The sequence below is a fragment of the Macrosteles quadrilineatus genome, unplaced genomic scaffold, assembly GCF_028750875.1.
Source record: "Macrosteles quadrilineatus isolate MER2022 unplaced genomic scaffold, UCM_ALF_1.0 Scaffold_9__3_contigs__length_116548681, whole genome shotgun sequence".
Lineage (NCBI taxonomy): Eukaryota > Metazoa > Arthropoda > Insecta > Hemiptera > Cicadellidae > Macrosteles > Macrosteles quadrilineatus.
Genome location: NW_026542602.1, coordinates 35,824,099 through 35,849,149, shown reverse-complemented (window position 1 = coordinate 35,849,149; position 25,051 = coordinate 35,824,099). Strand labels below are relative to the sequence as shown.

Sequence of the window (25,051 nt, the reverse complement as noted above, 5' to 3'; positions counted from 1 at the left end):
CGTCATAACCTAACCAAACCAACCAAACTTGTTGATAATGAAAAAAATCCAATACAAAAAAATAGTGCTACGAGAGGGATTCGAACCCGGGTCCTTCGGATTATCAGCCCAGCACTCTATCCTCTACACCACCGAGGCCGATGGCATCAAACGTATCGTCGCGGTAATGATGTTCCCTCAGCCATTCAGAAGCCTCAAAATAATACTGTAGGCAACACTAATCCTGAAATAAAAATTCAGCGTTCAGTTCACCGTTTAAGAACTCTTGGAAACTTGGATGCTATCATTGACTATGATCATCGATAAAACTATGCTATGATGCTATAGCAAGATGTAGTAATTACAAAAAAGATATATTAATGTACACATCTCTTATCAGTTGATTTTTTTTAAGGTAGGATCAAGTAGAGGGGACAGGGGATATATTTCATCCCCTAAAACCACCTAAATTTTCAGGATGGAGATAATAACACTAATAAACAGCGTAGAAGCATTTAACACATTTATATGATATAATACAGTATGATTACCTTAAATAATGATCTTTCACTCAATAGGAGTTTTAAGTACAAGTTGCCTAACCTGCACGTTCAGTTGTACCAAATTCGTATTCAGTCATAACCTCTCAAGGAAAAATATTTTGGAATCAGGGGTCTCTTCTAGTGTTGGGGTATCGAAAGAAAATATCGATATTTATATCGACGATAATATCGGAGCCTCAATATCGATATTCCGATAATATCGGACCAAAAATATCGATATATCGGAAAAATATCGTTAAAAATTAATGGAATTGGAATGCTATCGCAATGCATCCCTTTAACAGGAAATTACCTTAACAAACAATAAAAAAAAAAAATTGAAATGAAACTATTCTAAACTACCTATCCTAACCAACCAATAAAGCTTGCTGTATTATTTCAAAATTTCGTTTGCTAGCCTAAGTTATTCCCCATATGCATTTTCTGTAATCAAACGGAATTTTGAAACGGTAACTTAGCCTACAGTAAGTTTGGCTGGTTTTGGTTTTGTTAGGTTGAATAGTTTATTTTCCTAATCCAGATATAGGCTATTATTTTTGCCTAAACAAGGTTAGTTCTTAATTTGTTTTTAAATGCGTTTGAAGATATTAAAACAAAGGAATATATACAGACGGTTTGGTAAAAAAAATATCGATATGTCATCAAAAGAAATCATTGATATAAAAATGTCCCTTTAGCAGGAAAGTACCTTTGTTAATACTGAACAATATTTATTTAGCCTATCCTTATCGAAGTTGTCAGCTGATATGTTTTAATTTGTTATAATCAATATATCGGATAGAAAAATAAAATATCGATATTCAAAAAGAAATAATCGATAATAATGAATGTTCCCTTTAACAGGAAAGTACCACCATGAACAGTTAGCTGCACACATATGACGTTAAATTGTTTAAAATTTATATTTTTTTAGGCTTGTGTACAAAAAAATATACAACAAATGAGAATTTAATGGTTTTGATTGGTTTTCACTGCCGTCACGTCATTTTGGCACTCCACTTCTGCCAACCGTGCCAACTCACTATTCAAATGCAGGCAGAGGCAACCAGATTAAAAATATATTTTTAACTAGATAGGTACATGAAATAGTTTGTGTGTACAATTAAATTTGTTATTAATAATATTTAATAACTGCTAAACAAGTTCAGAAAAGATTAAACTGTATTCATTCTTGCATTATTCTTTGAAAAATTGCTAAAATCAATTCTAACGATAATATCGAAGTAAAATATCGATATCCCGATAATATCGGAAGTCTAATATCGATATAAAAATATCGATATATCGGAACCAAAATATCGATATTTCCGATATATCGGATATCGATACCAAACACTAGTCTCTTCTCTTTCAATTTCAATCTTTGCCCTGCTTACATACCATGGCATCTCAGTTCTTCAAGAAAGTTGTAAGTTTTAATTCAAATCCTAACTGGTTTGAGAGTTTTTATTATAAATAATAAATAGCAGTTGATTGATTGTGTTTTAAGTGCTTAAAACTGCAGTAGAATGTTATATTTATAGCCTGAGGATGGCATATTTTCGTCGCGTCGTCTGTTAACCTTGTTATCTCTCATTCTCTTGCCCTACATGCAAGATTTTGTTATGGGTAAATTACGTCTTTAATCAATTAAAATCCAGTCTTCAGGTGCTTCAACAGAAGTTTTGATTGGATGTTGAATCAATCAACCACTAAGTTTAACCATAACTTAAGTAGAAAATAATGAGCCGTTGTTTTGTTGCTATCGAACTTGGTCTTCTCTAGATAAGGCTACTAAGAGATTCCATCATTGCAGTCTAGTAGTCTATTCTTATTCCCAATTAACAAGTGACAAACAGTACCACAACAAATAAGTTAACCTTGGCCAAGAGGCCTAGGCTTATACAAAAATACAGTAGAACCTCTTTAATCCGAACTAGTTGGGACCGGGGGTACCTAGTTTGGACTATTGAATAGTTCGGATTACAGAGCATACAACAGTATTGTTGTTTTTACATAACAATAGCTAAAACGTGGCTGAAATGGATTGTATTTAATTGTTTTGGGAAAAGTGAAAAATGCTTTATATTGTAAAATACAGCGTTTATTTAATACAGTAAACATAGTGAATAATCAGTACTGTACATTACAATAGAAACAATTACAGTGGGTATTTTAACAAATACAGTAGGCCTATGAGTTACAAAACGTTTTGTTAAATTATTCTTGACACCATTCCTGTATTTATGTATTGTAAGTACTTTAATGAATAAAGTTATATATAAAAAAACAAAGAACTAGGCCTACTGTAATGTGTATAGAGTACAGCAATGAGACGTTTGTATTAGTGGATGGTTGGATTACGGGGGTTCGGATTAAATAGGTTCTACTGTAAAACAAAAAAAATAGGACGATGGTTCCAGACCATCAGCTCTTGTGTGTTTAGATTACAGACCACACACCTAAGTTAGCCCTTTAAACTAAGTACCAACTGTTATTGATAGATTTAGTTGTTTTTGTTATCTTGATTTATCCATTACCGGTAACTTATAACTTAAGTTATGATGTACAAAAATGTGAACACACAATAAGTTAAGGGTTAGGGTTAGGTGAAAAGTAGAATGATGTAGATTGGAAGTGGTATTGCGTCAAGTTCAACCTGAACCTCCCACCACTTATTTTAGATGCTTCTTTCTCACCTAGCTTGGTCACTAGACGGAAAACTCCTGACAATTTACAAATAAGTTATATCAATGCCAAGTTATATCTACTACAACCAGACTGATGAAAAATCCTCAGTGCTGTAAAAACAATTGTCTAACAGGTAAGACAGTAAGTGTAACCAGAAATTTTTAAACAATTCTACCTCTTCCAGTGTTAAAGGAAGTTTATTGTATTTTATAGTTTGAGTCCCATATAAAAAGTACTATTTTCATAAGAAGCAGATTTATGTATGGGGTACTGCAACACAGAGCTCATGTGCTCAAAGCTGTATTGGGAGTTAGTTCTTTTTTCATTATAAAAAGAAAAATGTTTTTTGACAAAGATTATAGTGTTGAATATATACAAAGAGGGCAAAGGTAACATCTTTAGGCCTATTCTTTTAAACAAATTTCTACAAGATGATCTTGGAGTAACTTGCGCAATAAATCCTATAATTCTCTTTTGTATTGTAATATTTTTATAGGCCTAGATATAAAAATAAATATTGTCAGTTACGGTAACTGTAGGAAATAAAACAATGCTCACTGACTGATTGTGCTACTGTCGAAAAGCCTACATTTTTCTTTCTTACAAGCCAATTTTCAACTGCCAAACTGGAAAGGACACTTAACATTGAATATAGCAACTTTTATGTCCAATAGTAGCCCACTCTACGAGAAGCTCAATATACTATAGCCTACTTCTGTTTGGGTAAAAAAACTGATTTCAGTTGGTAAATATAGATGGGATGTCTATTTCAATACTGGTAGTACTGGTATTTGATTACTGTTAACAAAATGCACAAAAATATAATTTGATGGACATTTTAAAGTTAATTAATGTTTAAGAAGTTAAGGAATTCTTTTCATGCTATAATATGATACAACAATTCACATTTACTGAGCATCCATAAGCCATGCATTTCAAATGATAGCCTAGTTACTTTTTTGATAGTTTTTTTGCTCTGAAACCTCTATATACATACTAACCTTTTTATTATGTTTTTTTTTTACTAATAATTGGTAGTATGACTAATTTTAACTAGGTACTTATACCAAAGTGATACTCAAATCTCATTTAAATTAACAATCTTTAAGGATCATAACAAGTGACAGAAATAGTTAAAATGTAATTTTGCACTTTAAATGAAGGTAGCGAGTACACTACTTAATAATTAATACAATATTTCCAGTAGAGAAATGTTAGTAGCACGAGTATCTCTTGTAAGACCTGTACTGCACGGTGAACGTGGAATGAATATGGATGATGTTTTAAATGTGTTGTCAGTTAGGATCAGTAACTAAATAACTAATGTTATCAGTAACTAAATAAGAGCACAGTGGTACTGGCAACTGTTAGTAAGCTAATGTTAAACAAACAGATAATTTTCCACTGATGTTTTGTGGAACAGATTATTAAGATTTATGCCACTAGTTTTAACTGAGACATGAACGTTTATGGACTGTAAGAAGGTTAATACTGTAGTAATAACTAACCATCGTTTTTCTTATATATTATATTTTACTTTTATTTCCTGTTGGATTTTGTTCAAAGAATTCTTTTTCAAGTATTTTTAACATTAACATTTCAAATATAGGTCGAGTCTATTAAAGGAGCATTCAAATCTACCAACAACATTTCAAAAGCACCAAAACATTTTAGGGAGCAGGAAACTCAAGTAAGAAAAGTTAAATATGGTTACCTACTGAAAATGCTTCTCAAGAGTCATATCTTGCACTATTTCCTTAAAGGGCACTTTATTTTATAAATATGAATGGGTTTTTCTATAGAGACCAGCATAAGTACGCCTAAGCCAATGAATATCAATCAAATTCAAATTTGAATATTTACGAGTCTTTGAACAACCTCAACCTACTAGGCTTCCTATAGACTTTACACTAGGTGCTGAAACATTTTAAATAAATTTAAATCTATTTACATTCATCGAATAAAAAAATAACACATTTATTCTCCATTCTCAGTTTACGAAATAGGCCTAATAATTGTATAGGCTACAAACAGTAAAAATACTTGGTGCCTGGGGGGTCTTGGGTTTATAATGTTGACCATATTTATCGATGTGTAAAGGAAAATATTATTTAATGTAAAATTATTATTTATAAATGTGAATAATAAATAATATATATCGATCCTCCTCCTTTTCCATCTTTGATCTTCAGTCTATGAATATATTTTCACTTTATCCTTTGTCTGTTCTGATTTTAAATGCCCGTAAGAAATAGTGAAATTGTATAAGTATAGCTGCGCAGTGAACAGTATTCAGATTGATCCTTTAGGCGGTACCATGTTCTTCTAGTGGTCACATGAAATGTTAATCAACATTTCTGCTTAATTTTGTGTTAGGCTAAATTATAAAATGCTTGATATTTCAAACTGTGTACTCTAAATGTTGTCATCAACCAAGACCTTTTCCCTCTATAGAGCGTCTTTTACTTGTGACTTCAAACTAATACATGTAAGCATAAAACTGGGCTCTTGAAGCTGAGGTTGAAAACTGCAGTTGAATATATCCCTAAAATAAAATATTTGACTTTTTAGATTTTCTTCATTGTAATGCCTCCACAGCTTACTGATAGAGACAAGTACTGCACAGTACTTTTACCCCTCCTATAATGAGGTTCATAAGACGGTAACTTACTGATAAACTCTTTTAACACTTTGTTTCCTGCTTTCAGGGCCGTATTTTCCTAACGGCGGACAGGGTGTTTGCCGGTGGCCTCAAAATTTTTCTTGGTAAATTTATTTAATTGATAATCTGTTTTGCCGCGATCGCAGAAGACTAAGATTATGTCTCCCCACTCACGCAAGATGTAAACTATTTCTCCGCAGCCACAGGAGTCATTCATGATTTCGCCGTGCTCGAAGGAGACAAAGATCATGTCACCACACTTCCACAAGATGTTAACTATTTCTCAGCGGCCCCAGGAGACGTTCATGATTCCGCCGCGATCGGATGAGACAAAGATGATGTCTCTGCGCTCGCGCAAGATGTTCACTATTCCTCCGCGGCCACATGAGACGTTCTTAATTTCACCACGATTGCAGAAGACGATGATGATGTCTCCGCACTCGCGTATGATATTAATGAACTATTTCTCCTATGAATGGCCATAGGAGACATTCATGATTTCGCCGCAAACGCTGAAGAAGAAGATGATGTCACTACGATCGGGCATGTTGTTCACTATTTTGCTGTGAACATAGATGTTCACGATCCCTCCACGACCGCGGCAGATGTGTGACCGCAGATGATGCTTTTAATTTGGCTGTGATTACAGATTTTGTATCAACCGAATATAGTACCAATATCAATTTATATATGTACAGCATTTTAAATACATTTTTCCAAAACTACCCAATTTTGATCCGATACCATAAGGTCAACATTTTGTTCTTAACCCAAGAGAAATGAAAAATTTCTGGCCCCGACCTAGGACCCCTAATATTACTGTATTAAAAAACTAATACACTTAACTAGCCTCCTAGGTCTTTTTGCCGATCGGATTGTTTGAAACTGAAACAAAAGGTCAATTCATCGTGTTGAAACAATACCACGCGTATTTTTAAACCCTTGAGTTCTAACCTTCGAAAATTTAGAACTTAGAATTTAGATGAGGAGCTTCTCTGGTAAGAGCCGCCGGGGACCTCATCGATTCTAAATACGGCCCTGCGCTGCTTTCATACTTTTTAGATCTATTGTCACCTACTCTTTTCTCTTGTGGACTTCCTAGAGTAGAGTTGCATGAACTTTCATAAACATTGCACACGTCTTTTGCCAATCTCCAAAATTGACATAAATGCTCCTTTACACACCTGAACATTACCACTTTTTGTTTTACATAAAATGTGAAAACAACAGTATTTTTAGAAGCCTCATTTAAGTTTACCTCTAGGGTAGTATAAAATTGTCTTTGTAATAAATTTTGTCGGACTTTTATTGATGTGCAAAGGAAAATATTATTAAATGTTACATATATATATTTGTGAATATTGTAATATTTTTGTTTTACAGTAGTAATTTTGTTAATGTAATTATACATTTAAAACCTAATCTACCTTGAAGGACAAATTAAACAATTTTGCTGGACATACATTTCTTAACCTCTGCTCCTTGAAAAAAACTTTCTAGGTCATCCAGTTTGTTTTTTTTTTATGACAAATTGTTTTGTTTGTTTTACAGGTAACATCAAGAGTACCTTTAACAAGATGCTACAGTGGGGAGTTACGCAAGGCAACACTGATCCCTGGTGATGGAATCGGACCCGAAATATCGGCCGCAGTCCAGAAAATATTTACCGCCGCTAAAGTACGTACCAGTCACCATTTTCAAAATTGTAAAATGCAATATAGCCTATTTTTGCTGTAAGTTATAGATAAATTATTAAGTTTTAATTTTGACTCTCCTCCCCTATTAATTCAATTGTGTAGGCCTATAGAGAAAGTATTGGTTTTGTCAACATGTTTTGAGTTTTGGGTGGAAATATCCGTTTTTGGATCCCCCCGAGGTTTCAAATTAATGTCTGTGTGTGAGTCTGTATGTGTGAATGTGTGCTGAGCTACTACTTTTGGTCTGATTTTTATGAAATTCTGTGTATTCTTTCCCAACAAAAGTCTCAAAAAATGAGTAGGCCTACTATAGCCCTCTTAATATTTCAATTGAAATTATCCTTTACCTAAAAGGTCATAAACATAAACATTATCACTTTATGATGTTTTCAACCAAAATCTTGTAACTTTCTTACACAGTGTCGTCTTGAGTCTCAGTAGCCTTCAAGGCTTAAGGCCGCTGGTTCAAACCTGCTCCTCTATTGTGGAACCAGGTGACACTTGTCATTTTTAAGAGCTATCTATTGATGATGCTACCTAACAAAAGGTTGGATACCTACTGATATTGATACTGATGATACCTGGGGGGAAGATTATACTGTGCCCTTTAAGATCTATTGTGTCCCCCAAACTAGTCTCCAGTCTTTGCCTAGAGAACCCCCTCCAATCCTATCTCCTTAAAATGAAGTTCAGCGTCAGGTGGGGTTCTAACTACAGAACACCTCTTGGCTCTCTTTCGCTCCACTGCATCACATTCAGCTAATAGATGTCTGGGTGTTTCTTTCCCTGATTGGAGAATCGGCATTTACATTCCTGAACGATGTTCATTTTTTCCTCAGATGACCTCTGAGCCTACAACGTCCAGTTAGGAAACCTGTTAAGATTCTCAAACAGTTCTTATTCAGGGGTGGGGTAATCTCTTGTGTCCTCCTTTTTCCCTCTCTAGGCGCCGGTTTTTCCTGCGCTGCTGATACCTTCCTTTCATCTCGCCATTTCCATCAAAAGTATTAAAGTACCAGTATCCACTTTCCTCCTGGCCTTATCAGGTAGCATGCCCTGTTCTAAGAAGCGTAGGTACCAGCTGGTTCCTGCCCTACTCTACGAGGATCGTCTTTTTCACGAGGTTCCCCTGGTTAGGGGTAGTTCTTCAAAGGTCAGGGTATTTTACCTTTCCTTCCATGACTTGATTGGTGAAGGTTGGATAGTAACCAAGGTTTGAACCGCACTTTTAAAAAATGTTAAAAAATAGTTAAATACTAGGGATGGACGGGATTGAATTTTTAGTTCGGGACGGGACGGGACGGGATTTTTATTTCCTTCCCAATTTTCGGGACGGGACGGGACGGGATTTTTTTCTGTGCATGAAAAGAAAGTCTTGAGTATTGCAGTTACCAAAAAAGGCATACGAAATCAATCTTTACCGTTTGTGGCACTGATCTATAAAAACCAAAAAATAAGTAAACATTTTTCAGGTACCTATAGAAACTTGTGACTCGCGGTCGAAAGGACTCGCGGTCACGGTGCGATCGTCAAAATGACCGCAGTAACGGGGTGATCGTCGGTATGACTCGCGGTCACGGCATGATTGTCGGTATGACTCACGGTCACGGCGCGATCGTCGGTATGACTCCGCGGTCACGGGGTGATCGTCGGTATGACTCGCGGTCACGGCATGATCGTCGGTATGACTCACGGTCACGGCGCGATCGTCGGTATGACTCCGCGGTCACGGGGTGATCGTCGGTATGACTCCGCGGTCACGGGGTGATCGTCGGTATGACTCGCGGTCACAGCGCGAGCGTCGACATGACTCCGCGGTCACGGCGTGATCGTCGGTATGACTCGCGGTCACGGCATGATCGTCGGTATGACTCACGGTCACGGCGCGATCGTCGGTATGACTCCGCGGTCACGGGGTGATTGTCGGTATGACTCCGCGGTCACGGCGTGATCGTCGGTATGACTCGCGGTCACGGCATGATCGTCGGTATGACTCCGCGGTCACGGCGTGATCGTCGGTATGACTCGCGGTAACGGCATGATCGTCGACTGACTCACGGTCACGGCGGGATCGTCGGTATGACTCCGCGGTCACGGGGTGATCGTCGGTATGACTCGCGGTCACGGCATGATCGTCGGTATGACTCCGCGGTCACGGCGTGATCGTCGGTATGACTCCGCGGTCACGGCGCGATCGCCGGTATGTCTCCGCGGTCACGGCGTGATCGTCGGCATGACTCCGTGGTCACGGCACGATCGTCGTTATGACTCCGTGGTCACGGCGCAATCGTCGAAACGACTTCGTCTCCTGCGTTCGCGGACCTATTGCTCGCAATAGCGGCGTCATCGGCACTCGCGAAGCGGCAAAATCGCCGGCGATCGGACCAAATCCCGTCCCGAAAAATTCGCGAATCAAATGTAATCCCGTCCCGATAATCGGGAATATTTTTTTCCCGAAAAATTCCCGAAATTTCGGGACCCGTCCATCCCTATTAAATACCAATGAATGACGTTCAAATTAGTCTAATAATTTTAGCTTTCAACTAACAAATGGTAACTACTATCCGCAGGTGCCAGTAGAGTGGGAATCCGTGGATGTGACACCGGTGAGAGGACCAGACGGCAAGTTTGGCATTCCACAGGGAGCGATTGACTCGATGAATCGCAACAAAATCGGTCTGAAGGGACCCCTTATGACACCTGTTGGAAAGGGGCATAGATCCCTTAACCTGGCCCTCAGAAAGTATGTTTATGCACTTAATTCCAAAAATTCAGTAGTGTATTCTTCTGAAAAGTCGCTAATTTTGATGATATCTAGTCGCTAATTTTATCTTAAAAAAACTTAACATTAGCATCTTAAAAAACTTAACTTCTATACTTTATTTCATCATTGGTTATCCAGGTGTGTTGCTGTTGCTAGACTAGTAGCATTGACTATTGGATACTGAAGAAGACATACCATCTATATGGACCAACTGTTGCCATTTTTTTTTATTAAAAAGGACATAGTTGTGTGAGCCAGTAACAGAATGCACTAGTAAGTTATCCAAAATTCTATTTTCTACCTTATTTTTTGTTTCCGACATATTTGATGTGATTCATAACAGTTGCTTAGCTCAAATAAGTCTTTCCATAAGTTTGATTTTGTGCAAACATTCGTGTAGGCTATTATTTGATATGAATAAATAATTTAGATCAGCACAATCTGTCGATGGTTCACATCAACTACAATGATTTTGGTTAATAAACTTTAACAACTTTAACATGGGATGGAATGTCTAGTTGTATTAATAATCAAAGCTAGTAGTTAGTATTTCTGACTTTGGGGGGGAAAGGACGGGCTTGATTTCCAGCACATTCACAAACCGTGAGTTTGGACTGTTTTCTAAAAGTTAAAAAATGGTATAGTTTATTTCTGTGTATTAAGCCACAACAAATATAGAACTCCGATTATCCGAATCAATAGGGACCAGACCCTATTCCGATAATCAAAAATTCGGATAATCGGAGTTTTACCGGAATTCCGGGAATTTTAAAGAAAAATCCTCATTTTCGGTACTAAGTGAACTTTTAATTAATAATAATTTAAATCAGAACATTTTTACAGTTTACAATGCTCATAGTACAAGTGTTCTATACATGTTATTAAGTCAATAGTGTTCCATCAAAGTCCAAAATTGGCTAAATGTGTTTAATAACAATTCTTTGATATTTTGCAAAACTTATTACTGTAGCTTTACGTTTTTAAAATTGTTGAAATAAGCGATTCGGATAATTGGAGATTCGGTTAATTGGAGTTCGGATAATTGGAGTTCTACTGTACATTTGTTTAGTGTATTTATATACTCATAATTTAGTTAGGGATCGACTCAGCGTGGTTTCTGAAATACAAGGAATTTTACCTTTAAGGGCAACATGGCATATTACAGGTATTTCTTCTGGACAAAAGGTGAATACTGAAAAGTCACACATTTAAAAAAAGTTTACTAGTTGTTTCTTAATACTCGGACATTTTGTAGTCTGGCTCGGTAGTTTGACAAACGGCCGCAATCTTAACAGTGGGAAAAACCAGTCTGCAGGGACACGAATCCCAGCACTATTTTTTTTTTTTTTTTTTTTTTAGGGAGAGGAGGTAAAAATGCTTTTACGCACACAGGTAGCCAGCCTGTAGTGTGAGACTCCTGAGCTTGTCAGACTACTCACTAAAAAACCCCCTCTACTCTTTTGGACACAGACCTGGGATTGTTTGTCACATTACTTCAGGTCAGGTCAACGTGTGACCTAAGCCCTCAGGGCTCACGCCGTTTCTGGCATTCAATTTCTTTATGACCTAGACTGCATCTCGGTCAAGCTCTAGCTTCTTTGTGCGGAGAATATCCTGGACGAAATGTGACATACAGGTCCAATTGTCCTCACCCTCCGTCATCATCGGAATGACCGTGTCCACCAACAACTGCCCTACATGTTGTTCAGCCTCCAGGCGGGAACCTTCCCAACGCTGGCAGCGGAAGAAGGTGTGCTCCGCGTCGTCGGGAGTGCCTGGGCAGTAGATGCAATCGGGTGACACGGCTTTGCCCATCCTGAAGAGGTACGAACGAAAAAACCCGTGACCTGTCAGAAACTGGGTAAGGTAATAGTCCACCTCACCATACCGTCGGTCAACCCATGGTTGGACTTGCTGAATCAGTCTCCTGGTCCAGCGTCCCCGCGACTCCTGTTCCCAGTCCGGCCCTGGCAGCAAAGTCCAGGATGTACTTCCCCCGGGAATTAGTGAGGGTCAGTCCCCACTCGACGGCCCTTGCATTGAAATCACCAGCCACGACCACATGCCCTGTGGTGTCCTGCACGCTCTCTTCCAAGCGGTCTATCTTCTCGCGGAAGTCATGGATAGCCTCGTTAGGGGTGAGGTAGACACTGTAATAGGTGACGTCCTTGCACCGAACCCAAACAAATCCACGGCCCTTTCCATGACCCCGCACTTGCACTTGAGCTGTATTACGCACCCAGAAAGCAGCAGTACCAAGACTATCGGGGAACCAAAAGGGTGGGACCCTATTCCGGTACTGGTACTGCTCGCTGACCAAGAGCGCGTCGACACCGTGTTCGAGGGCAAGCTGACTGAGAAGCGCGTCAGCTGTCCTGGATCGCCCAAGATTACATTGGAGTATTCTTATTTTCGTGGGTGGGCTTTTGCTTGCTGGAGCGCAGTTTTAAAAGCGCCGCACTGCCCAGACCCAGCTATATGTTTGGTGTTTTTGTCCGCGAGCCCATTTTCCTTACAAAGAAAGCAAGATTCGACTTGGCAGTCCCTACGAGCGTGACCCACCCCTCCGCACCGGAGGCAGTGCTTGCCTCGGTCGGGCCCCTTGCAATTTCGGGAGGAATGACCGAAACCGAGGCACCTAAAACACCTGGTTACTTCCACCCTCCGTCTGAGCCTGCAGTTGACCCAACCGACCCTCAAATGCTGGAGTGCCAACACCTTACTAGCGTGTGCGTCTGCCATTTCGGCGACCGCCATCCGCTGCTGGTTTCTATTTGGTTTTGTGAGCCACACCCTAAGAACTGCCGATGTTCCGGCAAGTTCGGGGACTGCTTCCTTTAGGGCCTCAACCACCTCACTCTCTGTCGACACACCATCTATGGGTGCGTTCACAAAGAAAGCTGGTTACAAGTAACTTACTTTCAGCGCTTGTTCCAAGCGCTTAAGAATGCTGTTGTGTGTTCACAACAAAAGCTTGCATTTCAAGCTCAGTGTAGTCTCAGCTCTGGTTGAGACAATATCTTCCTCAAGTGATGAAGAGTTATTTTTATTGAAAATGTAGAATTAGGAAGGTGTTCATGCAATTAACTGCGGAAGTTAATCACGTTTAATTACATCCTCAAAAAAGTGACAGTTTTTAGTGAAGTTTTGGGGGGGATTGGCATATTATTGCTTATTAAGCAACCTATCCATGCACCAAAACGAAAATTGGACCAATAATGAAACCTAAAAAATACTTGAAGGGAGTTTTAAACACCCTATGTAGCTGATTAATTATGATGCAATTAATATTGTGAGATATATTCAAATGTTTTAATTTTCTAGGTAAATAAAGTAAAAGTATACAAGTTTCATCTATAAAAAATCCAACACAACACTTAACTAATATTGAATTAAATGTGTTTGTCTATCATATTAATACATATATGTCATATTTGTCCTATTGGTTACGTTATTGAACATTCTAGGAAAAACCACAATATGTGGGTAATATATTTTTTTCGACATTGGAAGCTCTAAATACTTGAACTATCAACTCATCGACATTCATACTGCACTGTTAGTAGGTAGTTTTTAACTGACTGGTTCGCTCAACAAGCGCCGGAAAACAAGTACGAAACGTTCTTGCGTGCTTGTCAGAGCTTGTAACAAGCGCTTGCTAGCCGGCACAAGCTTTGTCTGTGAACACACACGCTTGATACTATGTTAACTTTTCTCACGCCGGTTCGAGCTTGTAAGCGCTTGCCAACAAGCGCTTGTAACCAGCTTTCTTTGTGAACGCACCCTATGTCCCGAACCTCAACTGACGTTTTAGGCTCGAGTGCACGGACGGTGCCCTGGCCTTCCACGGCTGCCTTTAGTTCAGCAGCAAAAGCGGATTTGTCCTTTGACTTACCCAGTTCAAGGAGGACGTCCCCGCCCCGAGTTTGCCTAATCGACCGCACAACCGTATCGGTCTGCTCCGGCTTAGCTTTAGCCTTTATTATACCCAAGACTTCAGCGAATGATCTCCCCCCTGAGGGCTTAACCAAGATTGCCTCAGTCCTGGGCTTTTTTGGCCGCGACCTTTTAAGAGCGGGGGCCAAACCGGGCCCAATTTGGGCAACGTTTGTCGTTTGTGTCTTTACCGCCACATTTTTCTTGGAGGTGACCTCCGCCCGCCTCTGCTGCCTCTTCTCCTTTCGGGTAAGACGCTTTTCCCATGCAGCCCCAGATGGTGTCTCAACGACTGATCCCTTACGGGAGCTTCCCCTAAGAGGGGTCACGGGTTGCAGAGGTTGTAGACGCTTTGTTGGGAAAGCAGCTACATCTGGGGAAGACCTGGGCCCGGCAGACAAAAGGTCTGTCTGGGTCGCCTTAGCCTTAACCTTAGCCCTTGTGGTCTGAACAGCCTCTTCCTTTTTTGGAGGGCTTTCCGTAGTGGATGGCCTTTTGCGTTTCTTGGAAGGCAGCGCCCTGTCGTCGGGCATAGACACTACCTTCTCCGCAATCTTCTCCATGGCCGCCTTGCTTACCAACCGGCAGGCAAAAACGAATCCAAGGTCATCTTCTAGCTTGGCCATGCCATTTTTGACCACTTGGTTAACAGCTTTCTGGGTCCGAAAGGTGTCCAGCATAGCTTTAATGGTCTCCTCCATGTCTCGAAGCCAGGTTTCGATGCTACTCTCTGCGTCAAGGTATTTCTGACGCAGAAGCACCATCCCTGAGCTCTCCGACTGCAACGTTGTTGTAAGGTGTTCCTCCAACAGCCCTTCACCAGACTTGAAAGCTGGCACCGGTGGAGGGGAGACAGTCGCTCCCTTTACCAGCGAAGGTGCCAACGATATATTTTCTACCGTCAGAGGGGGTGACCTTGAAACACACCCTCCCCTCTTAAACGCATTCTCCTCTGACTGCTTGCCAAGCAAGCCCTCCATACTACCTGGGGTTGAAAAAGCCATAAAAATGTTTGCCAGCGCATCGTGCGGCAAGGGACGGCCCGGAATAACCAGGAACGGGTATACCCTCGGGGACGTAGCCCCTACCCCAGTTCCCTGGGGCCCGGTCTCCGTTTGCCTAGTACCGAGAATCCTGACGTACCGGGGGTCGCCCGTGGCAGTGCAGAGCCCGACCTCTGCACCCATGCCGCACTCCCTGCCTAGGGCCCGAAGGGGCTGGTTCCTGACGACATACCAGAGAGGTCCCATCGGCAGTGCGAGGCACAAAACAGCCCTTTTGCACAGAAAGGGCACTCCCAAGGCTCAATAGTGCACGCCGGTCAAAAAAGAAGAAAGGAAAACACCCAAACCGGGGTTGAGAAAAAAAAAAAAGTGTAAAAAGGAAAGATGAAAGATTTCGAGGTACAAGCCAAAGGTAAGAAGCAAACTTGGCCTCAGAGAAAGTTGGGAGCATAAAGAGAAGGATCTCCCACCCCCTGTTAGTCGCCTTTTACGACAAGCCGAGGGAGGCTGCGGTCCTATTCTAACCCGGTACCGCACGGGGAAATCCCAGCACTATAGACTCATTGCATATCCCAGTTTTAGTACTTTTTGTTGACTTAATTTAGTTTTAATTTGTACTATATGCTTAAATATTTATCTTAATTATGCTTTACAATGGTTATATTTTATCTTGATCAAATACATTAAGAAAAAACCCAATCTTATAAAATGATGATAATCCTTATACAATTTTGGTAATCCGTCACCATTCTGGCCCCTTACCTGTCGGACTATCGAGGGACAACTGCTGTAGACAGCTTGGGGTACTTTGGTATTATACCGGCCACACCTAATAATTATAATCTAACCTAACCTAACCTAAGGATGGACTATGTTTTAGGTTAGATTAGGTTAAAAAGATTTTGTTATTTAAACTAATTATCAATTAAAATCTTATTTGAAGCCAATTTATTGGTGTGGTCGTTATAATACCAAAGTACCCAGCTTGGTAATCTGTAAATGTTATTTTCCAGAATACCAAAGTACCCAGCTTGGTAATATGTAAATGTTATTTTCCAGAGAGTTCAACCTGTACGCCAACGTGAGACCTTGTCGGTCGATTGAAGGCTACCCAACACTGTATGATGATGTGGACGTGATCACCATCAGAGAGAACACGGAGGGAGAGTACTCGGGCATAGAGCACGAGATTGTGGATGGAGTCGTGCAGAGTATCAAGTTGATTACGGAGGAGGCCTCACGGAGAGTTGCAGAGTTTGCGTTCAAATACGCACGGGACAATGGCCGACAAAAGGTCACAGCTGTGCACAAGGCTAACATCATGTAAGTGACAGTAGATAAGCTGCATGAAAGGTCAATTAAAGAATCTGAGGATATTTTGAGGACATTAGGAATCTTTCTCTAAGAGAACTTGTATTTGAATAATGCAAATCAGCTGTAAAATATAACATGTGGCTGTCTAGCAACAAAATACAATTAGATGCCCTTTAAGAGTGCAATAGGTTCATAATAGGTTATGTAATTTAAATTATAGTTTCTTTGAAGAGAGTGATCCTGAAATAATTTTCCACTGCAATAACCCTTTAAATCTTTTTTACCTTTAGTCCAAACTTCTAGAAAATTGTCAAAAAAGACTTCCATAATGATGTCTGAATTCCAAATTTTCCCTTGCACCATTTGTAGATAAATATTTTGACTAAATGTAACTTAGGTTACCTGTTTTCTTATAACGGATTACAGAGGTCTTAAAATTGATTAATTTACAAACTTGACCTTGTTGCGCAGGAGGATGTCGGACGGTCTGTTCCTGCGGTGTTGTAGAGAGGCGGCAGAGAAGTTTACTGATGTCAAGTTTGAGGAGAAGTACCTGGATACAGTGTGTCTCAACATGGTCCAAGACCCCAACAAGTACGACGTCCTGGTGATGCCTAACCTGTACGGTGACATCCTCAGTGACTTGTGTGCAGGACTCATCGGCGGCCTCGGGCTCACTCCCAGCGGCAACATCGGCCTCAGCGGCGCACTCTTTGAGTCGGTCAGTATATCAATGAATAATAATAAATCAGAAAATCCTTCTCCCACCTACTTTAACTCACTTTAAAGTTTATGTTGTAACAATTTTCAGTGTGTTTGAAAATTTATAATAGAGGAATAAGCTATAAAATATATTTTTTAAGCATTAATAATATAATATTTAAACAGAGTTTAAAAAATTCATTATGACGTTGGTTCTGAAATGTCACTATTATTAAATTGGACTTTTCCAACATGTGTTTCGTTAATTACTACACTATGTTTCTGAAGGTACACTCCTCCAGTTATCAAGTGAAAAATACTTACTCTGCATTAATCTAAATTGGCCCTCAAAAGCCGGCCAGTCACAAAAACCGCTAACTGGGTAACAAGTAACAACTATTTAGAACATATATACAACAATAAAAAGATCAAGTACATAATGAAACAAAAAATTAAAACTAAATTGAAAAATATAAAACGCTGAAAAGAAAGTCAGTTAGTACATTATTTTTACTACAATCTTACAGCTAAACACAAAAAAAAAACAGTGATAACGGGAGGATCCACCTCCAGAATCGTTGTGTAGTTTTAAACGTGTACAAGACATGTTGGAAAAGTCCAATTTAATAATAGTAATATATTAAAAAATTATTATTAACCTGTCATTTACTTTTCCATCTAATTTTGGTTTTACAATAATTTAATTTGAATATTTTAAAAATTCATTCATTTTAATTGGTGCTGTTTCAACCAAATTAATACCATAGTTTAATTTAACTAAATCAAGTGCTGTGATATCAATTATATTTATGTACTTAGCATTATCTAAAACTTTGTCCTCTCACTGATAAATAGATGGCTTATGTCAGACAGTTCTTTGTGTCAGTTGATGATTTACTGGGTTAATTGTTGCATTTACTTCTGTTTAAGTTTGTATGCGAGCTTAATAGTGTTGTAAAAATAAATTAAATATTCATTTTCATATTTAATATTTACTAGGAAGCACATGAAGAGGAAAATTGTAAACAAATTTGCTATTTACAAGTTATAAAAACAAAATGTAAACTGTGTAAAATTTTACTTAGGCCAAATCTTTAGTTTTTACCAAATTTTACAAAAATTAAAAGCCGCTTCTGTTTTTAAGAAGCCATATTTAAAAAGGATAGTATTTATGATACAAGTAGGGTAACAAACTTGTAATGCTTTGCTTCTAATGTAAAACTGTAAAAAACGTCTTCACTTCCTAAACAACATTTTATATTTTTGTATCTAAGATCACACAGTATGAACAAATTTATCTAACAAATTTTTGATAAATATATAAAAGTAAACATAACATCTTACTACAACTTTTATCTGGAATTTCTTAAGTGAATCCTGAAAAAAATACAAATAACACTAAGCTCACTTATGTTTTACATTTTAAAAGAAAGGTAAATTTCTTTATTTTATACTAAGCTATTAATACTTTACTAAAAACCACACTTTTTTACCCTCCCTGTAGCAGCAACCCTAGGTACTCATAAAACCTAATGTTAATTATTGATTAACATACCGTACTATTAATAATAGGATTAGTTGGATTTCTTTAGTATACCTGGATGTTAAGTGTTTTTGAGTCCTGGGGCACATTGATGTAAATTTTTGGGACTAATCAAGAAATCCCCCTCCTTCACAAAAATTTATGTTTTAACAATTTTCAGTCTACTTAAAAATTAATAACAGCGGTAAAGCTTTATATTTGATTTCACATTAAACTTACACTAATACATAAAGCTTCAATGTGAGCAAGATTTTTCTTACAGCGCAAATCAAGTTGATGAGTAAATTAATTATTTTTGAACGTTCATAAGTGTCTCATGAATAATAATTAAATCAGCCACATCGGTAGGCAACTGTTTTGTACTTCTAGAGTGTTAAGCTATCTTTGATGCATATACAAACAATTCTTCTTTAAGATACAAATCACAAAAGCCTCAGATCTGGTAACTGTAAAGGATGTGTTAAACAAAATACAGTGGAAACTCGATAAGAAGCCCCTCGATAAGAAGTCACTCTTGATAACAAGTGTATTTTTCAAATCCCCTTGAATTTATTTTACCTCTAAACACATGTTAATGCAAACCTCAATAAGAAGTCAACCTTGATAACCAGACTTATTTTATAATCCCCATGAGGGTCTTGTTATCAATGTTTAACCTACATCACTATGCAGTATGCAGCAGGTATAGAATGTGGGATGATGTGTGGAAGGAATGAGGGAAACGCTGAGACACTAGTGGTATTAAACTAATACAACAGCAATTAAATGTACAAAAGATCAAAAGCAACAGTGAGAGAAAGGATTCTAATGCACACTCGCCTGCCACGCCAAATGAAATTGTCTATACACTGAAATTCAATACAAATACCTCTTTCAACTTCAATTAATTTAGGAACATTCTGTATTTTTACTTTAGATAGCATTTTTAATGTTGCGTTGCATGTTCAGGTGCACGGTACAGCACCAGACATCGCTGGCAAGGACCTAGCCAACCCCACGGCCCTGCTGTTATCTGCGTGTATGATGCTGCGCTACATGGAGCTGAACCAGTATGCAGACAAGATACAGAAGGCGTGCCTAGACACCATCAAGGAGGGCAAGTACCGCACCGGGGACTTGGGCGGAAAAGCCAAGTGTTCAGAGTTTACCAATGAAATTTGTGACAAGGTCGCATGAACAAAGTAGGCAATTAGGCAGTTTTTTCTTAGGAACCAGTATTTATTTTCAACGACAAGGTTTTCTAAAAACCCCCTCGCTGTTGTGAATCCCGAAATGCTAGGAAATGTTTGAATGTACTCGCCAAAGGTTAGAGTTGTTGATTTATGACACTGTTAAAATATTGCATAATTTATTGTAAATTTTCGGAACTTAAAAAGTTAGTTAATTTTATTCTGTGACAGGGTCTGCGCCATAAAAACTGTATATAGAGAAATATTTCTGGATCCAAACGATTCCTTTGTTTGCAACCATCCTATGTACAGTATATTTTGTTTTAGTCTTTTAGGAATACTCGTTCAATTTTTTTGTTACTGTGTGTGATTCCTCATCTATTAGAGTATTAGGCCTACTACAGCAAAAAACTGTTTCTACCGGGTAACCATCACATAAGTTATTTAATAGTGTCTTCCTTCACATAATCAAAGTTCTGTTTATTTTCCGTATCGGAATTATTTACATAATACGAGATATTTATAAATGAAAATACTTGTTAAAAATACTCATTCTACAAAATGTATTGATATACTAGTCAGTATTTAAATTATTATATAGGTTGTAAAATAAAAGCACTGGGCGGTTACTGACAATACTTGTTTGAATTATTACCTGGAAATCATTCGCATGAGTTGTGTTAAACTTGGTCTTTCCGACGTGTTTGTGTTGTCAGTCCCATTCCACGTCAAACACAACAACACGACGAGGCAAAACACAGAACTGCTAGCTCAGTTTTTGTAAAAGAAATCATTTAAAATATTTTCATTTAACTACTGTATGTATTTGTCTAACTAAATAAATGTTACATGTCATCTTTACTAATATTTCAGTTCAAACGACTCGTATTTTGTATGGATTATGCTGGTTTTAAGGATTTCGGTTAGCCCTTTGCTGTAAATTATTGCTTATATCTATTATGGAAGAATCTTCTCTTCCTCTCTTTGGAAAGACATTCTTTGAAAATCTTCCTGTAAAGGCCTCGACAATCACGTAAAATGGGTCTTTGGGTGATGACAGTGTCAAAATATGCAAAAACTGTCAAGTGACTTGATCCGTCAACCAACTGATCTAGTCAAGTCATCCTGAAGATTGCACTCTACATCGTAGCCAAAATGTTGGTAAATGAAATAATATATTGATTTCTACAAAACGTAAATGTTTAGGGTAAATAACGTAGTGGATTGCTGAATTTTAAATGCCTCTTTTGAAGTTTGACAGTTTACAGCATAGACACCTCTTTAAAAACTGAGAAGGACTAAATAAATGCAAATCTCATATCTTAACTTTTATTGTAACATTGAAATAATTAAATTAGCTTAACATATATTCCAAACAATAAGAAATGGAAACACTATAATACAAAATATAACTAGCTTTGGTATTGGTTTTGTTGTTACATTTACATAGGAAAAAGCAGTGCGCGGAGAATACTTTTTGAACTTCAAACAATGCAATTTAAAACAATAAAAAATCTTAGCTATGGTCTTTTTAATAGTAGAATGTAAATGTAACCTAAACTAAAAATAAAGATAAAAAATAATCTGAACCATGCTTAAAAAAAATCATAATAAGAGTGTAAAAATTCAAAGTTAATTGCATGTAGTAAATGGTTCAAACAATAATTTTATGTTTCACAACCATAGACAAAAAGTGTTAAATATAGACTGTCAGCTGTGCTGTGGTTACCATAGGTTCTGGCGCTTGTCGCTGGGAGTGCATGTAGTCACGGCATACTCGCTACACGCCAGGACCTATGGTAACCGCAGCATGGCTGACGGTCTATATTTAATTCTTTTTGTCTATGACACAACACAAATAGTAAAATTAAAAATGAGAAAAATTCAAATACTGACGTGCATACAAAAAAATAAAAAAGTTATCAATTCAATTCAATATCATACTGGAGCTTGATTAAATTTATTTTATTTTCTTTAAGATACTAATGCATAAACTGAATGTGTAGTTTGAAGTGGATTAAGGATTAGTTGAGAATGAGTGAGATACATCGTGTAGCATTGTTACTTGATGAGAAAAAATAAAATGGTTGCCATTTGCCACATCAGTTATACAAATACATAGATAAATATTGTTAAACCATACATTTTACATTTTATTATAGTCTACATAATGACCTGCTGTGCTTATATACTATGGCAAGTAAGACAATACTTTTACACAACTGACTTTTAAATGCAATTATTCAAATCAATAATGTTTTTTTTCTCTCCAAGAAATAAAATTGATTTAAATTTTGGGGGTATAAGTTAGAGTATTTGATGAAATAGCCATATTTATTAAGTATAGATTGTGTAAATCAGAGTTATGAAAAAATTGCATTTGATAAAAAAGGCTAACACTCAAATAAATATAAAGAAAATTAAGTATCCATACTCATCTCTAGGCACACATGTATTAGGCACTATTGTAGCTGAAATTGACATTGGGTGGTGTGAATAAAAACTAGTATTTGCTTAAACTAAGCTGATTTCAAGTATATTCTAAGTTTTAGGTGAATAAAAGTAGTCAGAATATACTACCCCTAGTAAATTCTAAGATCATCAAATGACTAGAATATTCTAACCTTTGTAGGTGAATAAGCGTTAGTTTTTACTAGCCAGGGCTAGTATATTCTTAAAGATTTTTAAGCTAGGGGTAGGCAGGCTAGCATTCTGGTGACGGAGGCCAAAAAAGGGTTATCAGTCATCCTGGCTATGTTTATGCATGTACGGAACAGAAAAACGTACTCTGTCAGGCGTGAGTTAGATGTAGATAAGTGCAAGCAGTACATTTACCAGTACATTTACTGGAGTAGAAGCATGTGCACTTGTAAAGTCCCCCATACAGTGCTTGCTTCTATGAACAAAAATTTAAGTTTTTTTATGTTTTTTTAAATATTTTTTTATTTATTACAAATCCTAGATATGGGGTAGGAAATAGAAGTTGGGAGACTTTGACTTTAACAATGTTTATAAAACAATGTATTTATTTCCAAAGAAGCCGTCAGTGCCATCAATGTTGTCGCCCATAATCATGTCACTTCCACTAGAGTTCTTAGGGTGTTTAAGAGTCTTCCGTAGTGGAAGCCATGTTGGATTTCTTCCCCATAAGAACAATGTTAAACATTACATCATTTGTGGACACGTAACGGCGTTATTTGTTAAGATATAGCTTTTAAATTTATAATTTGTATTTTTAACATAATAGACTTGTGACTGAGGTTTTTGAATTTCGAAAATCCATTTTCATTTCCTTTCAATAATAAGCTTAATTTTAAGCTAATTAATAATCAATTATTCATTATAAAAATTAAAAATTGTGAAATAAAAAACGTCAATCTCTAGAGGACCGCAATTCCTTAAATTTAACTCCTTATCCATAATTATATGACAATTTGCTGATGAGATATTTGGACCCAAAGTTAACATTGTTCTTATGGGGAAGAAATCCAACATGGCTTCCACTACGGAAGAATCTTAAGTAGTTCCAAGTTCCAACTGTAACGTTTCCTTTTTAATTTGAATTTTGATCAGTTTGATCTGCTGTAGCAGTACCAAACGTTGAAGTTCCGGAAGTGAGAGATCTTTGGTTTCTTCTGTTTCATTTTTGTTTATAGTTTATTTTGTTTTCCTCATCTTACACTTGAAAGTTTGCGTCATCTTAGTATTTTCTAGGCCTAGTTTGTTCTAACCTGTTAGAATATACTAGGAATTGCCAAAATGATCCAAGTATATTCTAACTAGTCTTAGCAAATTCTTATTCACCTCGTTTTGAGAATTAGCTAAAACTAGTTAGAAAATACTAATAAGAATTTACTATTTTTATTCACTTCACTGAGTATTTGTTGTTAACACAGAATAGTCTCACTTCTATACTTGGTGTTGTGACTCATAGTTCTTTTAGCTAAAACTAAAAACTTAACTTAATTAATATAGTGTTATTCTTTTAATCCCAATTAATAGCAATGTATCGTTCATCCTTCGTTGTACTTTAAAGTTCCTGTAACTGTACAACAAAATTTAAAAGTAAAAAAAATAAATAAAAGCCAGTATTTAATTTACAAAATTATAACAGTTTGGAATAGTATTAGTATTACAGGTATTGCAATATTGAGCATTATGATCACTCTTTGGGAAATGAATCATATTTTTGCTATTGACATTAGTGGTGTAGCTACATCTCAATATTATAGGTTTACCTTGGTACCAAGAGTATGATTTTATGATTTTTTACTGTAAATTTTCTTATTTTAAATTTATTATTCGTCAAAATTCACTGGAAACCATTGTTTTCACTGAAATTTAGTTACAAAACACTCGAGTAACAAGTTACAAAGTAAACAAAACTATAGAATAATTTGTGAATCTACTATGAATATTTGAAAAGAAAAATGTACAACAAACTGTTGCAATACTCTTAAAAGTTAATGTACCTAATTAGAATAATAACATTTAATTTACCAGGTAATCTGTGTAACAACTGTCTATGATATGTTCTTGTTTAGGTTGCTATCTGTTACAATTTTTACTCTTTGTTGCGACTTTATAATATGTTGCCTATCCACACATAAATGAACCCAGTACATTTTAGTTAGGCCTACACATGATTGTGTTAAACAGTTAATTTACTCACAAGGCACAGCCTACTAATTGATAAAAAGGAATGTAAAATACAGACAATGCAATTAAAACCATCCAGTTACATCAACACAAGTACATAAATTAAGCCAATCTCTGTGGCCTTAAATAGCAATATGGTTGAAAACCATCTAATCTGTTAAAAATTACAAAATATATTTACACATTGTTATAGATACAAATTTGCACTTTTTATCACAGTCTTTTATAAGGCCACCAGGAATGCTTAGCTTACAGTTGCAATATTATACAGTGTTAAATATTCTTAATATAGTTACTGTTCTACAAATTGAATTTTATTTTTAAATTCTAAATGAACTTAATATTTGTATTCCTCTTCTCGGCCCCTTATCAAATAGATCCCGTAAAAA

At 37.2% G+C, this 25,051-nt stretch overlaps 1 protein-coding gene across 1 annotated transcript; it reads left to right on the top strand.

Moving 5' to 3' along the window:
• The first annotated feature begins 605 nt into the window (after positions 1 to 605).
• LOC129002810 (probable isocitrate dehydrogenase [NAD] subunit alpha, mitochondrial) lies at positions 606 to 20,639 on the top strand. The gene is made up of 7 exons (XM_054430885.1): positions 606 to 659; positions 1,893 to 1,950; positions 7,426 to 7,551; positions 10,142 to 10,314; positions 16,335 to 16,598; positions 17,061 to 17,310; positions 19,783 to 20,639. The coding sequence occupies exons 2-7, from the start codon at positions 1,924 to 1,926 to the stop codon at positions 20,008 to 20,010; spliced, it is 1,068 nt and encodes a 355-aa protein (XP_054286860.1). The 5' UTR covers positions 606 to 659; positions 1,893 to 1,923; the 3' UTR covers positions 20,011 to 20,639.
• Positions 20,640 to 25,051: the final 4,412 nt, after the last annotated feature.

What these genes read in the sequence shown, in the direction of transcription:
- LOC129002810 (XM_054430885.1), top strand. Translation starts at nt 1,924, where the DNA reads ATGGCATCTCAGTTCTTCAAGAAAGTT. An exon ending in CTTAACCTGGCCCTCAGAAA is followed by an intron (nt 10,315 to 16,334) that starts GTATGTTTATGC and finishes GTTATTTTCCAG; the next exon opens with AGAGTTCAACCTGTACGCCA. An exon ending in GCGGCGCACTCTTTGAGTCG is followed by an intron (nt 17,311 to 19,782) that starts GTCAGTATATCA and finishes TTGCATGTTCAG; the next exon opens with GTGCACGGTACAGCACCAGA.